This window comes from Piliocolobus tephrosceles, chromosome 16 (genome assembly GCF_002776525.5).
Source record: "Piliocolobus tephrosceles isolate RC106 chromosome 16, ASM277652v3, whole genome shotgun sequence".
Lineage (NCBI taxonomy): Eukaryota > Metazoa > Chordata > Mammalia > Primates > Cercopithecidae > Piliocolobus > Piliocolobus tephrosceles.
In genome coordinates this window covers 30,156,458-30,177,811 of record NC_045449.1, presented here as the reverse complement: position 1 = coordinate 30,177,811, position 21,354 = coordinate 30,156,458, and the positions used below count along the sequence as shown (strand labels likewise).

The 21,354-nt window shown below is 41.3% G+C and overlaps 1 protein-coding gene across 3 annotated transcripts in view; it reads right to left on the bottom strand.

The window, feature by feature from the left end:
- Nucleotides 1-20,924, bottom strand: part of TAF15 (TATA-box binding protein associated factor 15) — a 40,921-nt gene extending 19,997 nt beyond the window's left edge. Inside the window, exons 1-7 of one of the 3 annotated variants that reach the window (XM_026447589.1) lie at nucleotides 20,779-20,924; nucleotides 12,669-12,708; nucleotides 10,015-10,066; nucleotides 9,842-9,926; nucleotides 9,653-9,758; nucleotides 6,343-6,536; nucleotides 4,883-4,904 (exon numbers count right to left, since the gene is read on the bottom strand). In XM_026447589.1, coding sequence (XP_026303374.1) covers nucleotides 4,883-4,904; nucleotides 6,343-6,536; nucleotides 9,653-9,758; nucleotides 9,842-9,926; nucleotides 10,015-10,066; nucleotides 12,669-12,708; nucleotides 20,779-20,785 — 506 coding nt within the window. In that variant the 5' untranslated portion in view covers nucleotides 20,786-20,924. Of the gene's footprint in view, nucleotides 1-4,783; nucleotides 4,905-6,342; nucleotides 6,537-9,652; nucleotides 9,759-9,841; nucleotides 9,927-10,014; nucleotides 10,067-12,668; nucleotides 12,709-20,778 lie in introns of all 3 variants that reach the window. The other 2 variants (XM_026447588.1, XM_026447587.1) reach the window with 2 other exon arrangements.
- Nucleotides 20,925-21,354: the final 430 nt, after the last annotated feature.

Genomic DNA, 21,354 nt, shown 5'->3' with positions numbered 1-21,354 from the left:
AAGTTTACAATTAACTATATGGGTCACATTTGTGACCTCTATTGTATTTCTATTGGGCAATGTTGTGCTAGACTCACCAGAACGTATGCATATTTTTATTTATTTTTTAGACCCATGTATACAGTGCCCCTGTATACATGCGTATTTCTGCGGGAGCTAATTGAATGTCCTTTTAAGGGGGAGAAGATCCTCAGAAATCTGGATAATTTTAGGCTTGACACATTAAAGCCTGAAATAGCTACTAAATTTGATGGCATACTAATAATGAAAAGCAATTATTTATTAAGTTCTGGCAATTTTAGAAGGCATTAACCACAATGCTAAAACTAAAAATCACTGGTAGAATTTATGCCCTTAGCTTCTAGTCCACTAAGATGTCCATGTTAATTATACATGACAGTAAGAAATGGTCTTTTTTTTGCTACAAGTGCTTTTTCAAAGAAAAAGATTAAGTTTCCTGTAGTTCCTATAATCTTCACTTATCTCTCTTTCACACTTGGAAAGCTGATGGCTTCTTTTTGACCAGAATTCTTCTTCTAGCCAGGCAATCACACCATCTGTAAGTCTCAGAATGTCCCATCCTTTACCTTACAGCCAATCCTCATCCACAAATTATGCCCCCCCCCCACCTTTTTTTGGCAATGGAGTTTCGTTCTTGTTGCCCAGGATGGAATGCAATGGTGTGATCTCAGCTCACTGCAACCACCACCTCCCAGATTCAAGTGATTCTCCTGCCTCAGCCTCCCGAGTAGCTGGGATTATAGGCACCCACCAGCTAATCATGTCCAGCTAATTTTTTGTATTTTTAGTAGAGACAGGGTTTTACCATATTGGTCAGGCTGGTCTCGAACTCCTGACCTCAGGTGATCCACCACACCCAGTCTATGCCCCTTCTTCTTTTAATATAAACCAACTAATGCCAGATATTCTTCAAACAGCCCCCAAAAGAATTGCTATTATTTATTTATTTATTTTTTTGAGACGGAGTCTTGCTCTGTTGCCCAGGCTGGAATGCAGTGGCGCGATCTCGGCTCACTGCAAGCTCCGCCTCCTGGATTCACGCCATTCTCCTGTCTCAGCCTCCCGAGTAGCTGGGACTACAGGCACCCGCCACCATACCCAGCTAATTTATTTTTGTGTATTTTTAGTAGAAACGGGGTTTCACCGTGTTAGCCAGGATGGTCTCAATCTCCTGCCCTTGTGATCTGCCCACCTTGACCTCCCAAAGTGCTGGGATTACAGGCATGAGCCACGCCTGGCCAAGAATTGCTATTTTTAAGATGACTGAGAACACAAATGGGAGTGTTGATGAAGATTGATGAAAAATGTTTGGGTATTTTGGTACTTAAACGCAAAATTGTGTGGAAAAAAGAAATCTTAAAACAGGTCATTTACATTCAAATTCAAAACACTTTATCCCAATAAATAAGCTAAAAAGTACATCTTTAGGCTGGGCGCGGTGGCTCTAGCCTGTAATCCCAGCACTTTGGGAGGCCGAGACGGGCAGATCACGAGGTCAGGAGATCGAGACCATCCTGGCTAACATGGTGAAACCCTGTCTCTACTAAAAAAATACAAAAAACTAGCCGGGCGAGGTGGCCGTTGCCTGTAGTCCCAGCTGCTCGGGAAGCTGAGGCAGGAGAATGGCGTGAACCCAGGAGGTGGAGCTTGCAGTGAGCTGAGATCCGGCCACTGCACTCCTGCCTGGGCGACAGAGAGAGACTCCGTCTCAAAAAAAAAAAAAAAAAAAAGTACATCTTTAAAAAGATGTTATAACACATAAAAATTATATGAACTTCAGCCAGGTGCAGTGGCTCACACCTGTAATCCCACCACTTTGGGAGGCTGAGGCGGGCAGATCACGAGGTCAGGAGATTGAGACGATCCTGGCTAACATGGTGAAACCCCATCTCTACAAAAAAGAAAAAAAATTAGCCAGGCATGGTGACATACACCTGTAGTCCCAGCTACTCAGGAGGGTGAGACAGGAGAACTGCTTGAACCTCGGAGGTGGAGGTTGCAGTAAGCTGAGATGGTGCCACAGCACTCCAGCCTGGGCAGCATAGCAAGACTCCATCTCAAAAAAAAAAAAAATCATATGAACTTCAAATTTCAGTACTCATAAATGAAGCTTTACTGGAACACAACCCTGTTTATTCATTTACATATTATTTACGGCCGCTCTGGTGCTCCAAGGGCAGAAATGAATAGTTACAACAGAAACCATATGGTTTACAAAACCCAAAACATTTACTATCTGGCCTTTCACACAGTTTGCCAACTCAATATAAGAGTAATCGGCATCCATATGGATTTCTAAAAAAGGCCTTTCATGAACATCTCAACAAATAACAGAGTATAAGGCAAGACTGCAGATCCCTTCCTCAGCCGATCTTTCCCCCCACTGAACCAGATCGGCATCATTTTGACCAACTACGTACTGGACCTCTGCATATGATTTTGTATGAAGGGGTATTAAAGGAAAATAAAAAACTTAGTTTATTTATTTATTTATTTTTTTTTTGAGGCGGAGTCTCGCTCTGTCGCCCGGACTGGAGTGCAGTGGCCGGATCTCAGCTCACTGCAAGCTCTGCCTCCCGGGTTTATGCCATTCTCCTGCCTCAGCCTCCCGAGTAGCTGGGACTACAGGCGCCCGCCACCTCGCCCGGCTAGTTTTTTTGTATTTTTTTAGTAGAGACGGGGTTTCACCGTGTTAGCCAGGATGGTCTCGATCTCCTGACCTCGTGATCCACCCGTCTCGGCCTCCCAAAGTGCTGGGATTACAGGCTTGAGCCACCGCGCCCGGCAAAAACTTAGTTTATAAGTCAGTATCTAGGCCACAAATTATATGAGGTATGTTGCCAGGGGTTTATAAAAGTACTTAATTGGACCCCAGGGTTGGTTAAGGTACTCCTTCCCTCCTTTGTCAGGAGGATCATTCAAAGTCCTTTCAACCTTCTAGTCACAAGATGAGTCACAAATGAAAATACATTTTTTAAATTTTTTTTTTTTGAGACGGAGTCTTGCTCTGTGGCTCAGGCTGGAGTGCAGTGGCGCGATCTCGGCTCACTGCAGGCTCCGCCTCCCAGGTTCACGCCATTCTCCTGCCTCAGCCTCCTGAGTAGCTGGGACTACGACTACAGGCGCCCGCCACGTCTGGCTAATTTTTTGTATTTTTAGTGGAGACGGGGTTTCACCGTGTTAGCCAGGATGGTCTTGATCTCCTGACCTTGTGATCCGCCCGCCTTGGCCTCTCAAAGTGCTGGGATTACAGGCGTGAGTCACCATGCCTGGCCAATGAAAATATATTGATAATGACTTCCCTACCTATTCCCTATCTTCTTCTTCCATTCTTAGACACAGTGATAGTTTAATAATCGATTAGGATATAACTGTAATTTCCTTATGAAGTAAACTAAAGCTATGATGTACTATAAAACATAAAGCATCTCAAGGCAGCCAATTATCCAAAATATATTAACTGGTAAATTAAATATACCTGTTGGTTATCTTGTTTAGGATAGGACGGAGGCAATTATTAGGTAGAGAGTAAGCACCATGTCACTTTACATTGTCCATTTATATCCACATGATGGCAGACTGCTCTTCGACAATGAAGAGGCATAGAATCTACTTGTTTTACTTTGGTAAACTGACTTTGGCTATCAATCAACAGACTTACTGTCCAAGTCTTACAACATTTTTCAAATATGTTTAAAATTTAGGTTTTCCATAAAATTAAACCACTGTACACTAAAAATAGAGAAATACAAGGCAGTGAAATCAAATCCTGGCTCACTTGAAGAAATAACAGTCTGTGGGCAACTGGTTGTTTCTCAGGTCACCTAAGGGGACAGATGGTCCCTAAGGTGCAAAAGAATGAACCGGTGCTGATATATGACTGATAAGTTTCAGCAATGGGCCACTGACCATTTCAATTCCCAAGCAACATAAATAACCTTTTAGCCTGTGTATTTACACACAAATATGCAACCTGCAAACTTCTTCTGAGGACAGATGTCAACTACTTTTTCATTCATTTTTGTTTTTATGGTCAAAGTAGTAAACTTACAGATGTATCTAAAACCAATTTTAAAACCAGCTTCATAACATATGCTGTAAGTAAATAAATACCAAAACCTGGTAACACTAGCATGGAGAAAAGAAAAGCTGAATTAGAAAGACATTCCTTTACACAACTTAGTCAAGACAAAATACACATTACTAGGTGATATTACACTAATTATTCCAGTAATTATTTACTTAAGAAGAGGGACAAAACAGTTTCATTACATTAAATCTTTCTCTTATTCGCCATCCCCACCTTTCTCCTCCATTACTGCCTCCTAATACTTTCCCTTCCCAAGGAGATTTGAGATTAAGAAATAGCCCTTGCCCTTCAATCTAGAATTAACTTACCTTTTATTTTTACATACAAACACTGGATTTCCCAGAGTTGTCTTTTAAAGGTTGTCTTTTAAAGGAGTTTAGATTCTAGCTCTGGCAGGAAAGTCAAGTGGTTAATCACAACCATAGTTGTTTCTCTACTGGTGTTTAACATGTACCACATAAACTAACTGCTAACATAGCCAATTCTAAGGTCATTTATGTGAGATCTTAAGACTGAAAATACACTTTTAATTTCTGCCTTTTTCTCCAATACATAATCCCTTTTTTAAGTCTCTTAACTAAATTAGATGCTGGAATTGATCCAGCCAAGTAACACCAAAAAAAAAAAAAGAGGAATAAGAAAAAATGTAGGCATCTTTATCTATATACTTACCTTGATCCTGTCATAGGACCTCTTCCATCCTTGTCATATCCCCCACGCCCTCTACCTCCTCCCTGTGACCCGCCATATCCTCTATTATCTTCTCCATACCTACTCACATCACGACGGTCATCTACAAAAAAGAAAATATTACACACAAATAACCACTCTCATTTCTAAGGCTTCAAATAACAATCCTAAATGGCTCTTTAGGCCGCACATATCCTTATAGAAAATGGCACATGTGCACACAACTCAAATGCAAGTCATCATAAAATCACCTGGAATTACATGTTTTTGAGAATTATATCTGTGTCAAATTCCATTCTGCTAAAGTGACATGGCAAAACAGCAATGTGGAACAGTATGAGTTAAAATAAATCTTAGCTACAAGAACCTTAGTAACTTAGATGAAAAGCACTAATCTTTTTTTTTTTTTTTTTTGAGATGGAGTCTCGCTCTGTAGCCCAGGCGGGAGTGCAGTGGTGCAATCTCGGCTCACTGCAAGTTCCGCCTCCCGGGTTTACACCATCCTCCTGCCTCAGTCTCCCAAGTAGCTCGGACTACAGGCGTCTGCCAATCACGCCTGGCTAATTGTGTTTTGTATTTTCAGCAGAGACGGGGTTTCACCATGTTAGCCAGGATGGTCTCGATCTCCTGACCTCGTGATTCACCCACCTTGGCCTCCCAAAGTGCTGGGATTATAAGCGTGAGCCACTGCACCCAGCCCCCCAATCTTAAAAGTTACTTCTTTCTTCACTTCAGAAACATTTAAACGTAAATTGAGCACGGACAAGGAATAACTGAATCTTCAAACTGAGAGAAGATTATTAGTGAATGTGCTTCCACTTTTTTTTTTTTTTTTTGGTGACGGAGTCTCGCTCTGTCACCCAGGCTGGAGTGCAGTGGCCCGATCTCAGCTCACTGCAAGCTCCGCCTCCCGGGTTTACACCATTCTCCTGCCTCAGCCTCCCGAGTTGCTGGGACTACAGGCGCCCGCCACCTCGCCCGGCTAGTTTTTTGTATTTTTTAGTAGAGACGGGGTTTTACCGTGTTCGCCAGGATGGTCTCGATCTCCTGACCTCGTGATCCGCCCGTCTCGGCCTCCCAAAGTGCTGGGATTACAGGCTTGAGCCACCGCGCCCGGCCTATGCTTCCACTTTTATTCATTCACTTCTTCATTCAATTATTCAACAAATGTTTACTGAGCACTTGCTATGAACCAAACCATGTACTAGGCCTTAAAGATACAAAAATAAGTGCCCCAAATCAAGTACACCACCAACACCAAAAGAACTGGTACCAGCAGTATTGTCAAAGGATCAGAGTTCACTGAGACAAAAAGGAAATTCATGTAATCAGTCATCAAAAGTCATGACCATTTGGGGGTCTCCAAGTTCAGAAGTAGAAATCTGATAAACTAGTTTTGATTACCATGAGAGGGAACATATCTTCAAGGTTACCCTAAATTTTGACAAACAGGTGAAATCCTCTGTGGTTCTTTTAATCAGAAATTCATACAAATAATTCTGCGAGGGGGAAAAATAATAATAGAGGTCAGTAAATCTTACCTTGTGTGTGGTGGCTGTAATTTTCCCTTTGTGAATGATAGGACTGCTGGTTTTGATTATAGGAATCATGCTGCTGATCATAATTTGACTGCTCATCATATGAGCCTTGATGTTGATCATAGCCTGACTGCTGGTCATAGGAATCTTGTTGACCATAGTCTGGCTGGTCATAGGAAGGTGCTCTTCCACCTTGGCTAAATAGAAATGGAGAACTTAAGAGATTTCATAGGAAGATTACATTTGCTGAAGCAAGTTGACTGAAACTGATGTTAAGGGTCCTGACTAGTTAAGACATTAACCATATTTACGACTACCTTCTCGTGGTAATTAGTTATCTGCAGTCTCCTGGAATTCCCTTCAAAAGACAATTCTGCTAACATTGAAGAGGTGCCATATTATGAAGAAAAAAAAATGTATCTTTGAAAACTGTAGTAAAGCAAAAAATTACTATAGTTTTTACTATCTCCCTGAACTTTTTTTTTTTTTTTTGAGACGGAGTCTCGCTCTGTCGCCTGGGCTGGAGTGCAGTGGCCGGATCTCAGCTCACTGCAAGCTCCGCCTCCCGGGTTCACGCCATTCTCCTGCCTCAGCCTCTGGAGTAGCTGGGACTACAGGTGCCCGCCACCTCGCCCGGCTAGTTTTTTGTATTGTTTTAGTAGAGACAGGGTTTCACCGTGTTAGCCAGGATGGTCTCGATCTCCTGACCTCGTGATCCGCCCGTCTCAGCCTCCCAAAGTGCTGGGATTACAGGCTTGAGCCACCGTGCCCGGCGAACTTTTTTTTTTTTTTGAGACAGAGTTTCACTCTTGTTGCCCAGGCTGCTGGAGTGCAATGGCGTGATCTCGGCTCACTGCAACCTCCCTCTTCCAGGTTCAAGCAATTCTCCTGCCTCAGCCTCCCAAGTAGCTGGAATTACAAGGCATGCGCCACCACGCCTGGCTAATTTTGTATTTTTAGTAGAGACAGGGTTTCTCTATGTTGGTCAGGCTGGTCTCGAACTCCTGACCTCAAGTGATCTACCTGTCTTGGCCTCCCAAAGTGCTGGGATTACAGGAGTGAGCCACCGTGCCCAGCCTATCTCCTAGAATTAAAAAAAAAAAAGTAAAAGATGCTACAAAGTACAGGAATATGTCTGACTCTTTAATAAACACGCCACAAGAGTTGAGTCCTTTTAATAGTTACAATAAAAGACTCTATATCACTTAATTTTAACAAGCGTCATCTCTTAAAATATTTTTAGATCTTTTCTCTCAGAATTATCTTTAGAACCTACAGACAGTCTCTCAACATCTTCAGTGATAGTACATTTTAGAAAACAGTATAGGAACTTGCTTTGTAATGCAACTTTTTTATCTGAAAAGAAGTCTATCAGGTAATGAGACTGCTTATTCCATCAATTCAAAAGGAAAATTCTAAGTATCTTCAGAACAATATTACTGTATTAATTACATGCTCTCAGGGTGGGAATATTAAAAGGCAATATTTAATTGGATTTGAGTTCCAATAGGTTTACTTATTTAAAAAATGGGCTGGAGCGGGGACAAAAAAGATCTCATAATAGTTACATTTTATTCTTCACCAGAGGATCAGAACAATCTAATAAAAGATCAGTATGTCCCCTAACTCCCTATTGAAAGCACAACACAACCACAGTCCAAACCCTAGCACTTTAAAATGGCTGTCAAATCAAACTTAACATTTCTTTTCAGACTACATTTATAGGTCATGCTTCCAAAAATACATCATTTATAAAAGGATTCTCCTTAAATTTAAGACTAACCAACAAGGCTTGAGGAGTTCTCTTAATGTAGTATGTCTTCTGAGTATTATTCCCCACATTTGTACTCTATACTTTCTACTTTTCAAAACACTCTCACATCTGCAAGGGTGATAATTCGACCCAACAAATCTTTCCTCAATGCTTTTATTTAATTTTCACTTAGAATAAATGTCTTCATTGTAGAGAGAAAACACTAGAGACCTCAGTTTTTAGCCACGTCACTTGATAGGCCAAATAATTTCTTTACCTCTGTAAAATGGGAATAATTACTGACACTATTTCATAGTGGTGTCTGAAGATCAATTACATTAGATAATGCAAAAGCATTTCACAGAATGTAAAGCACAATTTTTAAAAAGTAACTTGCTATTATTAAGTAAATAGCATAAAATTAAGTACCAGCTCTTCAAATCTGAAAGCTAAAAAAACTTTATAAAACCTGAAATTTATCAGTAAATATTCACCTACATATATCAACAAATAAAACACATTTTAGGATATCTGATATATGTGTAAGTTTTGACCCTTTTAAAAAATATTTTTGTCCCAGAAAAGGTAATATATTCAAATGGCTCAAAACTAAAATGGAAATTTAAAAACAGATATTGAGAAGTCTCATTCTAAAGGCAGGTTTTTATTTAATTTCAGGTATAAAGCAGAGGTCCAAAATTTTCTAACATTTTTAAGGCCATCAATTTATAGCTAAACAATGATTTCACAAATACATCATAAGAATGAAATGACGGCCGGGCACTGTGGCTCAAGCCTGTAATCCTAGTACTTTGGGAGGCCGAGACGGGCGGATCACGAGGTCAGGAGATCGAGACCATCCTGGCAAACACGGTGAAACCCCGTCTCTACTAAAAAAATACAAAAAGCTAGCCGGGCGAGGTGGCGGCCGCCTGTAGTCCCAGCTGCTTGGGAGGCTGAGGCAGGAGAATGGCGTAAACCCAGGAGGCAGAGCTTGCAGTGAGCTGAGATCCGGCCACTGCATTCCAGCCTGGGCGACAGAGCGAGACTCCGTCTCAAAAAAAAAAAAAAAACACTGCCGGGCGCGGTGGCTCAAGCCTGTAATCCCAGCACTTTGGGAGGCCAAGACGGGCGGATCACGAGGTCAGGAGATCGAGACCATCCTGGTGAACACGGTGAAACCCCATCTCTACTAAAAAACACACACAAAAAAAACTAGCCGGGCGAGGTGGCAGGCGCCTATAGTCCCAGCTACTCGGGAGGCTGAGGCAGGAGAATGGTGTAAACCCAGGAGGCGGAGCTTGCAGTGAGCTAAGATCCGGCCACTGCACTCCAGCCTGGGCGACAGAGCGAGACTCTGTCTCAAAAAAAAAAAAAAAAAGAATCAAATGACAATGCTATTTCCACATTCTCCATAATATACAGTTTTGAAATCCACACTTCATTAAAGCTTTCCTTAAAAAAAAAAGTCTAAAGCTAGGATTTTGTTGGTTAAATCTGTTTAATATCAGTGTTATTCTCACTGCCCAAAACAATCTCAGTACTTTACTATGTCCTTACCTTCCTGATGATTCCATGTTTTGCTGCTGTCCCTGGTTATTATATGGTTGCTGGCCATATGAGCCCGGCTTTTGGTTCTCATAACCACCATAGGACTGTGAATAACCTAAAGATTAGATGAGTATATCATTTAGTAAAGGCTCTGATTTTCCAATCTCTGAAACAACAAATTTAACAAACTAGTCCAACCTGACTGACTTTGTCCATAACTGGAGTAACCGCTGTAGTTCTGTCCATAAGAGGAATCAGTCGTTTGCCCATAGCCAGAATAGCTCTGAAATTTAGGTAAATACTCAAGTTTCATCACCTACTTAAGATAAAAATAACTACTTATGAAGAATACAATTTATATTTCAACCTACTTGTGATGCTTGTCCATAGCCTTGGTTGCCTTGATTTCCATAGGAAGAATAACTGCAAAAGAAAAATGTAATACTTGAAAGAAATGTGTTAAAATTTAAAAGTTTAAATGAAGACCTTGCCTGCATTTTCAATTTTCAACTCAAATACAAGCTTCTTTGCTGAGAAATCATCAATCTGCCTGTCTCTAGAGTCTAAATTGAAAGGTGATGACCAAAGACTGTTAAAGAAATACATGAAGTCACTCCCAGATCTCCTGAATGTCAAATACCCCAAAGTTTTGTTTTGACAGTCTCGCAGAAACAAAACTTGATCAGAGCTAGAAAATTCCAAGAGAATTATACTTGGGTGTGGGGTAATAAAAACTACATAGCAAGACCTATAATAAATATCTGAAGCACAAAAATGATGACTACACAAAAAATGAATATCTTACTCAATTTAATTACATCTTGACTTTTTCCTACCATTTGCCTTAGTTAAATGTCTTTTAACTTCCTAAAAGATGCACAGGGAGGCACTAGAAGTCCAGTTTAAAAGCCTCAATAATTAGAGGCATGTTTATCTCCAGAGTACAGTTACAGAATGAAATTATGCCATACCCTCAGTGTTGTAGCAGGGCCTGGCACAAAGCTCAATAAATATTTGTTGACTGACTAAATAAATGTACCCTCCTGTGATTTGAATTTTAATTTTATAGTATATAAACTCTAACAAGTCAGAAACAAACTTTCTGAATCTATACTATGACTTCCTAACATCCAAAGAAAACTAAAACATTTGCAAAATCTTTTTTTATCATTTTAAAGGTATCAAGTGCTAATAAGATTCCTTAACTTTTGAAAATATATTTCATCAAATAAACATTTTGCTAGATACCTACTAGGAAGTTAGCACTATCTCATGAGATCAAAAAGGTCAAATCAGTTTTGTTTTTCAAGAAGCTTAAAATTTGATAAGGTATCTGAGGTGCTATTCTGAATACCTCACACTGAGCTGTAAAACATTTATCCTATGAAGTTGAAGTCTGTATTTCTGGTAAGAGAAGCCCACTGCATATACACATTCACATAAAAATAGAACTTTATTTGTATTGTGAGCATGGCAAGCACACTAAAAAAAAAAAACGCTAAATATTTATTTTATGGTGTTTAAAAAACATGTGCTCTGAAAAAACACATTAACATATTACACACCATCATAAAATGCTTTCTCTAAAAAACTGTTGAGGTCAATTGCCTTTTTTTTTTGAGACAGAGTCTCGCTCTGTCGCCCGGGCTGGAGTGCATTGGCCGGATCTTGGCTCACTGCAAGCTCCGCCTCCCGGGTTCCCGCCATTCTCCTGCCTCAGCCTCCCGAGTAGCTGGGACTACAGGCGTCCACCACCTCGCCCGGCTAGTTTTTTGTATTTTTTAGTAGAGACGGGGTTTCACCGTATTAGCCAGGATGGTCTCGATCTCCTGACCTCGTGATCCGCCCGTCTCGGCCTCCCAAAGTGCTGGGATTACAGACTTGAGCCACCGCGCCCGGCTGAGTTCAATTGATTAAATTTTATTTATTTATTTATTTATTTGAGACAGGGTCTCGCTCTGTCACCCAGGCTGGAGTGCGGTGGCATGATCATAACTCACTGTAACAACCTTGAACTCTTGGGCTCAAGTGATCCTCCCGCCTCAGGCTCCCAAGTAGCTAGGACTACAGGCACACACCACCATGTCCAGATAATTTAAAAAAAGTTTTTTAGAGACAAGGTCTTGCTATATTACCAAAGCTGGTTTCTAACTCCTGGCCTCAAGCAATCCTCCCACCTTGGCCTCCCAAAGTGCTGGGACTACAGGCATGAGCCATAGTGTCTGGCATTAAATTTCCTCTTTTTTTTTTTTTTTTTTTTTTTTTGAGACGGAGTCTCGCTCTGTCACCCAGGCTGGAGTGCAGTGGTCGAATCTCAGCTTACTGCAAGCTCCGCCTCCTGGGTTTACGCCATTCTCCTGCCTCAGCCTCCCGAGTAGCTGGGACTACAGGGGCCCGCCACCTCGCCCAGCTAGTTTTTTGTATTTTTTAGTAGAGAGGGGGTTTCACCGCGTTAGCCAGGATTGTCTCGATTTTCTGACCTCGTGATCCGCCCGTCTTGGCCTCCCAAAGTGCTGGGATTATAGGCTTGAGCCACTGTGCCCGGCCAAATTTCTTTAATAATTGTTTCTTCTAAGAGATTTCCTAAATAAAACATAATCTTTACAATACCAAGGAAATTTGTTTTAATCTCTAGGAGGTATATTCATTGATGCAGACAGATTTAAGAAAACGAAGAAGCCCAGTGCAGTGGCACACGTCTGTAGTGGAGATTACAGTTACTTGGGAGACTGAGGCAGGAGGATCGCTTAAGCCCAGGAATTTAAGGCTTTGGTACACTATGATTTGCCTATGAATAGCCACTGCACTCCAGCCTGAGCAACACAGCAAGACTGTCTCAAAACATAAAGAAAAATAGAAAAGGAATAAATGTTTTATAGCACCTATTTACACTGACCCTCTTCACTCTGTGACAAGTTAATATTTAATTAACTTATGACATCCAGATATCAAGTCTCAAGAGAAGCTTGACAAAATTCACCTCAGTTATACCCTTTCATATTATTAAAATGTATGTATACTTTACCTTTGTTGCTCACCCCCAGACTGACCGTAACTTCCAGAATCTAGAACACATAAAAAGAATTTTAAATCTTATTTAAAATTATGCTTCCTTCAAAGGCTGACTAGCTCATATAGAAGAAATATGGTAAGAAAACGTGAAGAATTGCAGAAAGAAAAACTAACCCAAGTTAAATACTATGAAACGAGAAATTTGTACAAATAGTATTTATTTTTTACAATAACTACATATTTGCAAACTACTATTCTACATGTGTGCTGAGGGTCACAAGAAGCCAGGGAACAAATGTAAATGAGTGAAAATCCATTCTTTAAACAGACTCAAGAGCTTCAGCAATATTATTATATATAAAAAGACATCTGTTAAAACTAATCAGGTCCAAAAAAGGGAAAGACATGCACTATGACATCCTCAGGATTACATCTACTTGTATATCCTTACCACCCCAAGATATACACCATTCCTCTGTACTGAACTGCTTTGGCTGTCAGCACCAACAAAAATATTTCCAAAGACTTGCTAAAAAAAAAAAAAAAAGCAGCTAAGTTAGTTGCTCTATTCTGATTTTATCAAGCTTTCAGGGATTCAGCCAATTGGCACAGCAAGTCAGCAATACCTGCTTGTAGCTTCAATTGAGCAATTAAAAAAACTATCAAGGGACTGGTCATGGTGGCTCACACAATCCCAGCACCATGGGAGGCTGAGGCAGGCGGATGGTTTCAGACCAGCCTGGCCAACATGGCGAAACCCCATCTCTACAAAAAACACAAAAATTAGCTAAGCATGGTGGCAGGTGCCTGTAGTTCCAGCTACTCGAGAGGCTGAGATGGATCACCTGATCCAGGGGCGGTCAAGGCTGCAGTGAGCTGTGATTGTGCCACTGCACTCCAGCCTGGACGACTGAAAGAGACTCTCAAAAAAAATTTTCAAAAGGTGGGGTGGGGTGGGGATGGTAACATATAAAAAATAAATACAGAATTTGAACTCTGAGCTGTTCTCAATACTTCAAAGTGTCAATCATATCAAAATTTACTGAAGAAGTTCTATTTATCTATCCTTTAGGCTTTACTCAGATTCAAATGAATGACCTAAGTATGTGATGCATAAAAGCAATTTTATATGAAACACTTTTGCAACTGCAGAAAATGGCTCTAAGTTGCAAACTGTTGACCATCAGGCCCAACCTCACTCAATTTGAAAGAATCACTGCTGTCAAATTGTTCTAAAACCCACCAAAACCTAATGAAATTGGTAACTTTTTCTTTCTTCTTTTTAAGAGATGAAGTCTTCCTGCCACCCATGCTGGAATGCACTGGCGCCATCACAGCTCACTCCTGGACTTGAGCCATTCTCCTGCCTCAGCCTCCTGCATAGCTGGGACTACAGGTGTGCAGCACCACGCCGAGCTATTTTTAATTTTTAGAGACAGGGTCTCAGTAACTTCCTCTTTTTAAAATTTAATTATACAATATGTCCCGGTAACCCTTTTTCATCCAATTTATAAAAAGCTACAATATGAAAATATTGCCACCGAATAGAAGTGGGTGATACCAAATTTGCCACTTTTCTGCAGTAAAGCTCTCCAATTAGACCAAACAAGATTTTAACGCTTAATTTTAAGAATAGTAAATGAAGGCCAGATGCAGCGGCTCATCCCTGTAATTCCAGCATTTTGGGTGGCCTGTTAAGACAGGAGTACTGCTTGAGCCCAGGAGGTCGAGGATGCAGTGAGTCATGATTGCAACACTACACTCCAGCTTTAGCGACAGAACGAGACCCTGTCTCAAAAGAAAAAAAAAAAAAAAGAATATTAAATGAAATCTTGACACAAACTACTACTACTAGGAATATGGAGGACATAAAACTAGCTGAAATAAAAAAGAAAAAATTATACATCATTGCCAGGCCCATGAGAAGATAGCTAGAGTTGTAGCTAACAACCAAATAAGAAAAATCAGAAAAGAATACCCAATCTAATTAGGACATTAAGAGATTAGATGCCTCTGTGAAATGACAGGAAATCAGATTCTTCTAAATCAAAGGATGAAAAGGGCTATGGGGGGAACACAATGAGTACAAGATATTTGCGGATGCATGAAGCTTTAAACTATATCCTGAAGCATGGATGTAGGTTCTCCCAGTGACAAAGTATATAATCGCAGCATATTTTCTTTAGGTTCCGGCAAAGTTTTAGTAGGGTACAGCTCATAAGTCCTGTAACCCTATCTCAAATTTAACAGTAAGGTCCTTAATCTTAACCCAGTCATTTCGGCCCTCTGAAATTATAAATCTAACTTCTTTAGCTGGCTAGCTTAAAAACTCCAAGATGATCTAGAAATAAGCATACTGACTAGTAAATCTGGCCCTCGGTATAAATTCTTGAGTGATAAAGTGTAGATGTTTTATATTCATCAGAGAAAATCAGTTTATAAATTAAGGCATTCCAAACAACTGTTGTGATTATTTGACACTTGTGCTTTGTGTCTAGACCTATGATTTAAAGTGCTTTCGAATTTCCAAAAGTGTATAGTTTTGATTCTCTTTGTGTTTTTTCCTAATACTCCACTGCAGCTAGAAAAGTTATTTTATTATTCTTGGTATTTGTTCGGATTTCCGGTTTTGCTTTTCTCCCTTGGCACGTCCCCTGTGTGCCTGAAAAGAATTATGTATTTTCTAAATTTCAAGTGAATTCTATCAGACTATAACATTATGCTCATTAGCTGTATCACTCATATTTTACTAATGTTTGGTCTAGTCTTAATAATGTTTGGTCATATTCTTACTGTTTACCTGATCTATTAATTGTCATATTATGTATTTTATATATATATATACACACACACACACACTTTTTTTTTGAGACAGAGTCTCGCTCTATTGCCCAGGATGGAGTGCAGTGACAGGATTTTGACTCACTGCAACGTCTGCTTCCCAGGTTCAAACAACTCTCTTGCCTCAGCCGCCTGAGTGGCTGGGATTACAGGTGCCCGTCACCTCACCGGGCTAGTTTTTGTATTTTTAATAGAGATGGGAGTTTCACCATGTTGACCAGGCTGGTCTCGAACTCCTGACCTCAGGTGAACCACCCGCCTCGGCCTCCCAAAGTGCTGGGATTATAGGTGCTAAGCCAACAAGTCTGGCCTGTTTTATTAGGCACATAAAAGTACAGCCCTATGTTCCTGGTGAATTTCCTTTTAACATTACATCTGAACTTTATTTTGGCTAGTAACATAACTTAAAAAAGAAAGAAAGAAAATCAGCTGGGTGCGGCGGCCCACGCCTGTAATCCCAGCACTTTGTAATCCCAGCAGATCACGAGGTCAGGAGACGAGACCATCCTGGCTAACATGGTGAAATCCTATCTCTACTAAAAATGCAAAAAAAATTAGCCGGGCGTGGTGGTGGGCACCTGTAGTCCCAGCTACTCAGGAGGCTGAAGCAGGAGAATGGCGTGAACCTGGAAGGCGGAGCTTGCAGTGAGCTGAGATCACGTCACTGCACTCCAGCCTGGGCAACAGAGCAAGACTCTGTCTCAAAAAAAAAAAAAAAAAAAAAAATCACCTTTTAGTTGGTGTTTGCAAATTGCTTGAGCTGAGGAGTTCAAGACCAGCCTAGGCAACACAGAAAGACCCTAGCTCTACAAAAAATTTTAAATATTAGCCAGGTAATGCAGTGTGCACCTGTTGTCAGTCCCAGCTACTCCATTAAAAAAAAAAAAAAGAAAATTCAAAGTCAATGGTTACTTTCTCTCTAAACTCTAAGGATCATTTCATTATTTTCCAGCTTCTTAAAATATTTAATTAGTCTGTTATCAATCATACCACTGCTTCCTATTTTCTCCAGTAGATTATTGGTATTTCACAACCTGTATTTTCACATTAATGTATCCAGGTATGAATTTGTTTCATGTTTAAACTAGTGTTCACTTCAAAATATTCATTTACTTTGGAAACTAACTATTGATTCTTCCTCCATTTTCTCCTTCTCAACCTCTTATTAGATGTATGACAGGAGTTCTTAATCTATTTCCCATATTTGTTAATTTCTTTTTTTTTTTTTTGCAGGACAGGGTCTTGCTCTGTTGCCAAGGCTGGAGTACTTAGCACAATCACAGCTCACTGCAGCCTCGAACTCCTAGGCTCAAGTAATCCTCCCACTTCAACCTCCTGAGTAGCTGGGATTACACACGTATACTGCCACATTCAGCTGATCTGTTTTGTACTTTTTGTAGAGATGGGAGTTTCATCATGTTGCCCAGGCTGTTTTCAAACTCCTGAACTCAAGCGATCTACCCACCTCAGCCTCTGAAAATGCTGGGATTATTGGCGTGAGCCACCATGCCCGAAATCTTTCATTTTCATATCTTATCCCCCTGAACTGAATGCTGGAAGATCACATCTACCTTCCACATCTGAAAGATAAATCACATCCATCGTATCTGTAATTCTTTCTTCTACTAGGTCTGCTATCCAACTTAGTCACTTTTTCTAATTCTAAACGTTTTATTCTTTTTCAAATCTATGTGGCTTGTTTTATTAACACCTTGATCTTTTTTTTTTGAGACAGTCTTGCTCTGTCACCCAGGCTGGAGTGCAGTGGCTCGATCTCGGCTCACTGCAACCTCTGCCTCCCAGCTTCAAGTGATTCTGGTGCCTCAGCCTCCCAAGGATCTAGATTACAGGTGCCTGCCACCTCGCCTGGCTAATTTTTATATTTTTAGTAGAGACGGGGTTTCGCCATGTTGGCCTGGCTGATCTTGAATTCCTGACCTCAGGTGATCCACCTGTCTCGGCCTCCCAAAGGGCTGGGATTATAGGCATGAGCCACCGCGCCCAGCCAACACCTTAATCTTAGGGTTGATTCCTTCCTTTAGGTTTTTTAACAATTTTAAACATAAAAATATTCTCTCAGATAATGTTAGAGGCTCTAATCCTGTCATTGACTCTCATTTCGGTTAAATGTTTCCTAAAGCTCTGCAATTTACTGTGAACACATCTTTTGCAAGGCTTGCTTTATCTGAAATTCCTTGTCATCTAAACTGTGAAATGTCCCCCAGAAAATGTTTTTCAGATTTTTTTTTTTTTTTTGAAATGGAGTTTCTCTTGTTGCCCAGGCTGGGGTGCAACGGCACAATCTCAGCTCACCGCAACCTCCACCTCCCAGGTTCAAGCGATTCTCCTGCCTCAGCCTTCTAAGTAGCTGGGATTACATGCATGCGCCACCCTGTCTGGCTAATTTTGTATTTTTAGTAGAGACGGGGTTTCTTCAGGGTTGGTCAGGCTGGTCTCGAACTCCCGACCTTAGGTGATCCACCCAGCTCGGACTCCCAGAGTGCTGGGATTACAGGCATGAGCCATCATGTCGGGCCGTTTTTCATGTTTTTAACAGAAACACCAAGAGTATTACCAGCCCAGAAACCATTTTTACGTTAATTTGTCTTAAGGTTTCCTGGAGCCTAAATGTCCGTGCTACCCTGTTATCTCTTATGTCGGTACTAAGGTTTTCTCCAGTTCATTCCTTCACAGAATGTGCAGTCCTTCGACTCCATAACACATTAAGTCTAGAATTTGTGTTAAGAGTCTCAGTTCCCATTACCTGTTGTTAATGGTCCATACGTTTTATCTCTGGTCCTTACGCAGTTACTTGAGCAATAAAACTCAAGTCTCTAAAAGAGGTGTACACCTTCCTCTCCAGTGTAACTGGCAAGTTAGCTCTTTGCCTACCATGCTGCCTCCTACTTCATTTTTAGCACTGGGGGTTTGTCCTTAGTTTTCGCATTTTTAAAAATCTTTGTAGATAGATTTTCAAGTTAATCGTGGTCTGCCATACTGCCAGAATGAGAAGTTATCTTGACTTTGTAATTTTTATGTGTGTAACTAATCTGTATTTGTAAGGTATTAGATAATTCACATTTGTGAACAGTATCTGAATGTAAGACTCTGACTTATAATTTCTACAATTTTGATTTATTGATTACTTAAGTGCTTATATTTTATTAGGTTTTTTGGAGTGGTTGAGTCAGTTTGGATATATTAAACTGGATATATTAAACATAGTAGTTTGGAATGTTTAAAGGACTTAACTAAAATTATTAATAGCATTAGTTGTTTGGGGGTATTTTAATAAACATTCATCAAAGAGCAAGTCAAAAGCATTATTTTTATACAAAGTCAAAGGTATTATTTTTATACACTTATTACAAAACATATAAATAGTATACTCAGCCTAAGAATATAAAGTCTAGCTTTAATTAATTGAAGGTTAATTTAAAAACACACATCTAATAAGTAGTCCTTTTCACACATCGAAAAGCCAATTTCGTATTTAAAAAAAAAACTCAAATTACAAAATAACAAATATCTGGTGTCTTAGTAACTTCAAGATCAGTACTAATGATTAAGCCAGCTTATATGCTAATATGATACATGAAAAAGCCTGTATTTTACAAATAGCAAACCACTAAAACTTTAACTTTCCACAGAAGCCATTGTTTTATGTCAATAATTATGTCAGAGATCAATACAAGCTAAAAGTTTTTAATGAGCAGTGAAACAAACCATTAAAACTTGGTAAATTTCTCCATGAGGGTAGAATTTTAATTTCTGTTTAAACCATGGGTAGATTATGATACACTCTGTGAGGGTGTACTGTAAGTACTTCTAAGGAGCTTTATCAGAATTCATCCCAAATTACGTACCTAGTAAAAGATATACTAATGTCTACTTTGGAATAAGAAATTATTACTTGTTTGAACAAGGATTAAGCAGAAACTGAAAGAAGTGCAGTTTATAGCCTCTTACATAAAGTAGATGGGCACCCCTCAAAAACAAACGAATATCCTGGCTCCATAAGTATCAACATTAATCTAAGTAATGTACGGCACGCTCCTGTCCAAACGTTCCCTAATCTGTAGTCTTCTCAGATCGATGCTTCATTTTGATCACACATTTCTATCCTGCAAGACTGGGTACCTGGGTTTTTTGTCTGGTTTTATAACACTAGGCAGGTTTGGCCTTACTCAAAATACAAGACTGCAAAAGGCCTGTTTCACCTCAACCATATGGTTTCAGGAAATGTTCTGTATTTCCAGCAGAAAAGAGGTATCTAACTCTCATGAGGGTTTCTAGCCAGTGGATAGATACCTGGGTCTTTGCGGCCCGTGATGCAGCCTAACAGTAGAGGACCTTGTGTGATCAGCTAGGTCTGCTATAGCAGGAGGACATCCATGTTCTAGACTTTTTATTCTGGTTTAGCAGGATCCAAACTGGCTGCCCTGAAGACTAATGCCTCTCTTTCTCTTCCACACAATGGGTGGCCACTGCCAAGTTAACTGCTTCGTGGGAGGAAAAAGATTGCCTTTCCTTCGGTCTGCACGTTTTAAGGTAAATGCCACATACGCCTACAGGAGCTTCTCAATAATAGATAGACAAGGCTCACTTTCAAACTCTTTCAGGAGATAAACTGGAGGGGAAGACGAATCGCAGGAAGGTGAAGAGGAAGCTGAATTACTAGGAAAACACCCCCAACTCCAGTCCGGTTGGTTATTGCAGAGTGAATAACGATAAGTACGATTTGGTGTAAGGCAACGTCCTTTGAAAGGGCTCCCAGAGCGTCAAGGCCCCCACCTGATGAATGGGTGAGTCAGGCAGGCCCAGCTCCACTTCATGGATTTTGGAAAACTGAGGTACGAGGCGGCGAGATGACTGGCCCGAGGCCTCGCTGAAAGATCCGAGGCGGAGCGGAGAACCAGAAGCACCGCTTCTCTTAGGCTGATGCTCTAATCTCGGCTCCCCCCGCCCCTACGATGGCGTAGACGGCCTCCGCCCCCCGACTCACACACACCCTCCCCCGGGAACGGCAAGTCTCCTCAGGTTCTAAGGACAGGGTCAAAAGACAAGAGGCCCGAGGCGCTCCCGCCGTGATTTGCAGCCGGAGAGCGTTGGGAGCGTGCGTGCCTCCAGTCCAACATGGCGGCGGCAGCGGCCGCCCCCCCACCCCAAGCCTCCCTCAGGGCCGGAGGCTTCTCCTCAGGGCCCTCCGGTGGGCGGGAAGACAGCCCAACCCCGCCAGGCCCTTCTCGTCGCTGCCGCTGCTCGCTGAAGGAGTCACCTACCCGACATGACTAACGGCCGCGGCGCGGAGGCCCCACAGCCCGCCGAGAACAAGGAATACGAAAGCCAGGCGGCGCGGCGGCCGGAGCTGTACTGAGGGCGGCACGGCGGGCTTAGGCGGACTGCGGGGCTCCGGCAGCCAATCAGCGGACGGCGGGTGGTACCACAAAGCCGCAGCAGGAGGGGTGTTTCTGCATTGGTACTAGCCGCCGAGCGCTGAGGCCTTCTCAGGCCCCTCTATTCCCCCCTCCGCTAGCCGTACCATTATTGAGAGGGAATTGAGAAGAGAAAGTACCAATGCCAAGATCACGATCGGGGAGGAAATGGAACCTTCTCGCTCCGTCTTATTTACAATCCCATTTCTCACTTTATTGGGTCTGATGGAATTTGCGGTTAGGAAACGAAAGAGGAGGGACCTTATAAACACAGACTATTTGGTTATGCAAAGCTTTTCTTTCCCTACAATTTCTAATGGTACGTCCTAGCTGGCGAGCTTTTGCTGCAGAGTGCTTGGGCCACCTGGGGGCGTTCGGAGTCGGCGAGCTCGGGGACTGCGAGTCGTGACCAGCTCGCGTACC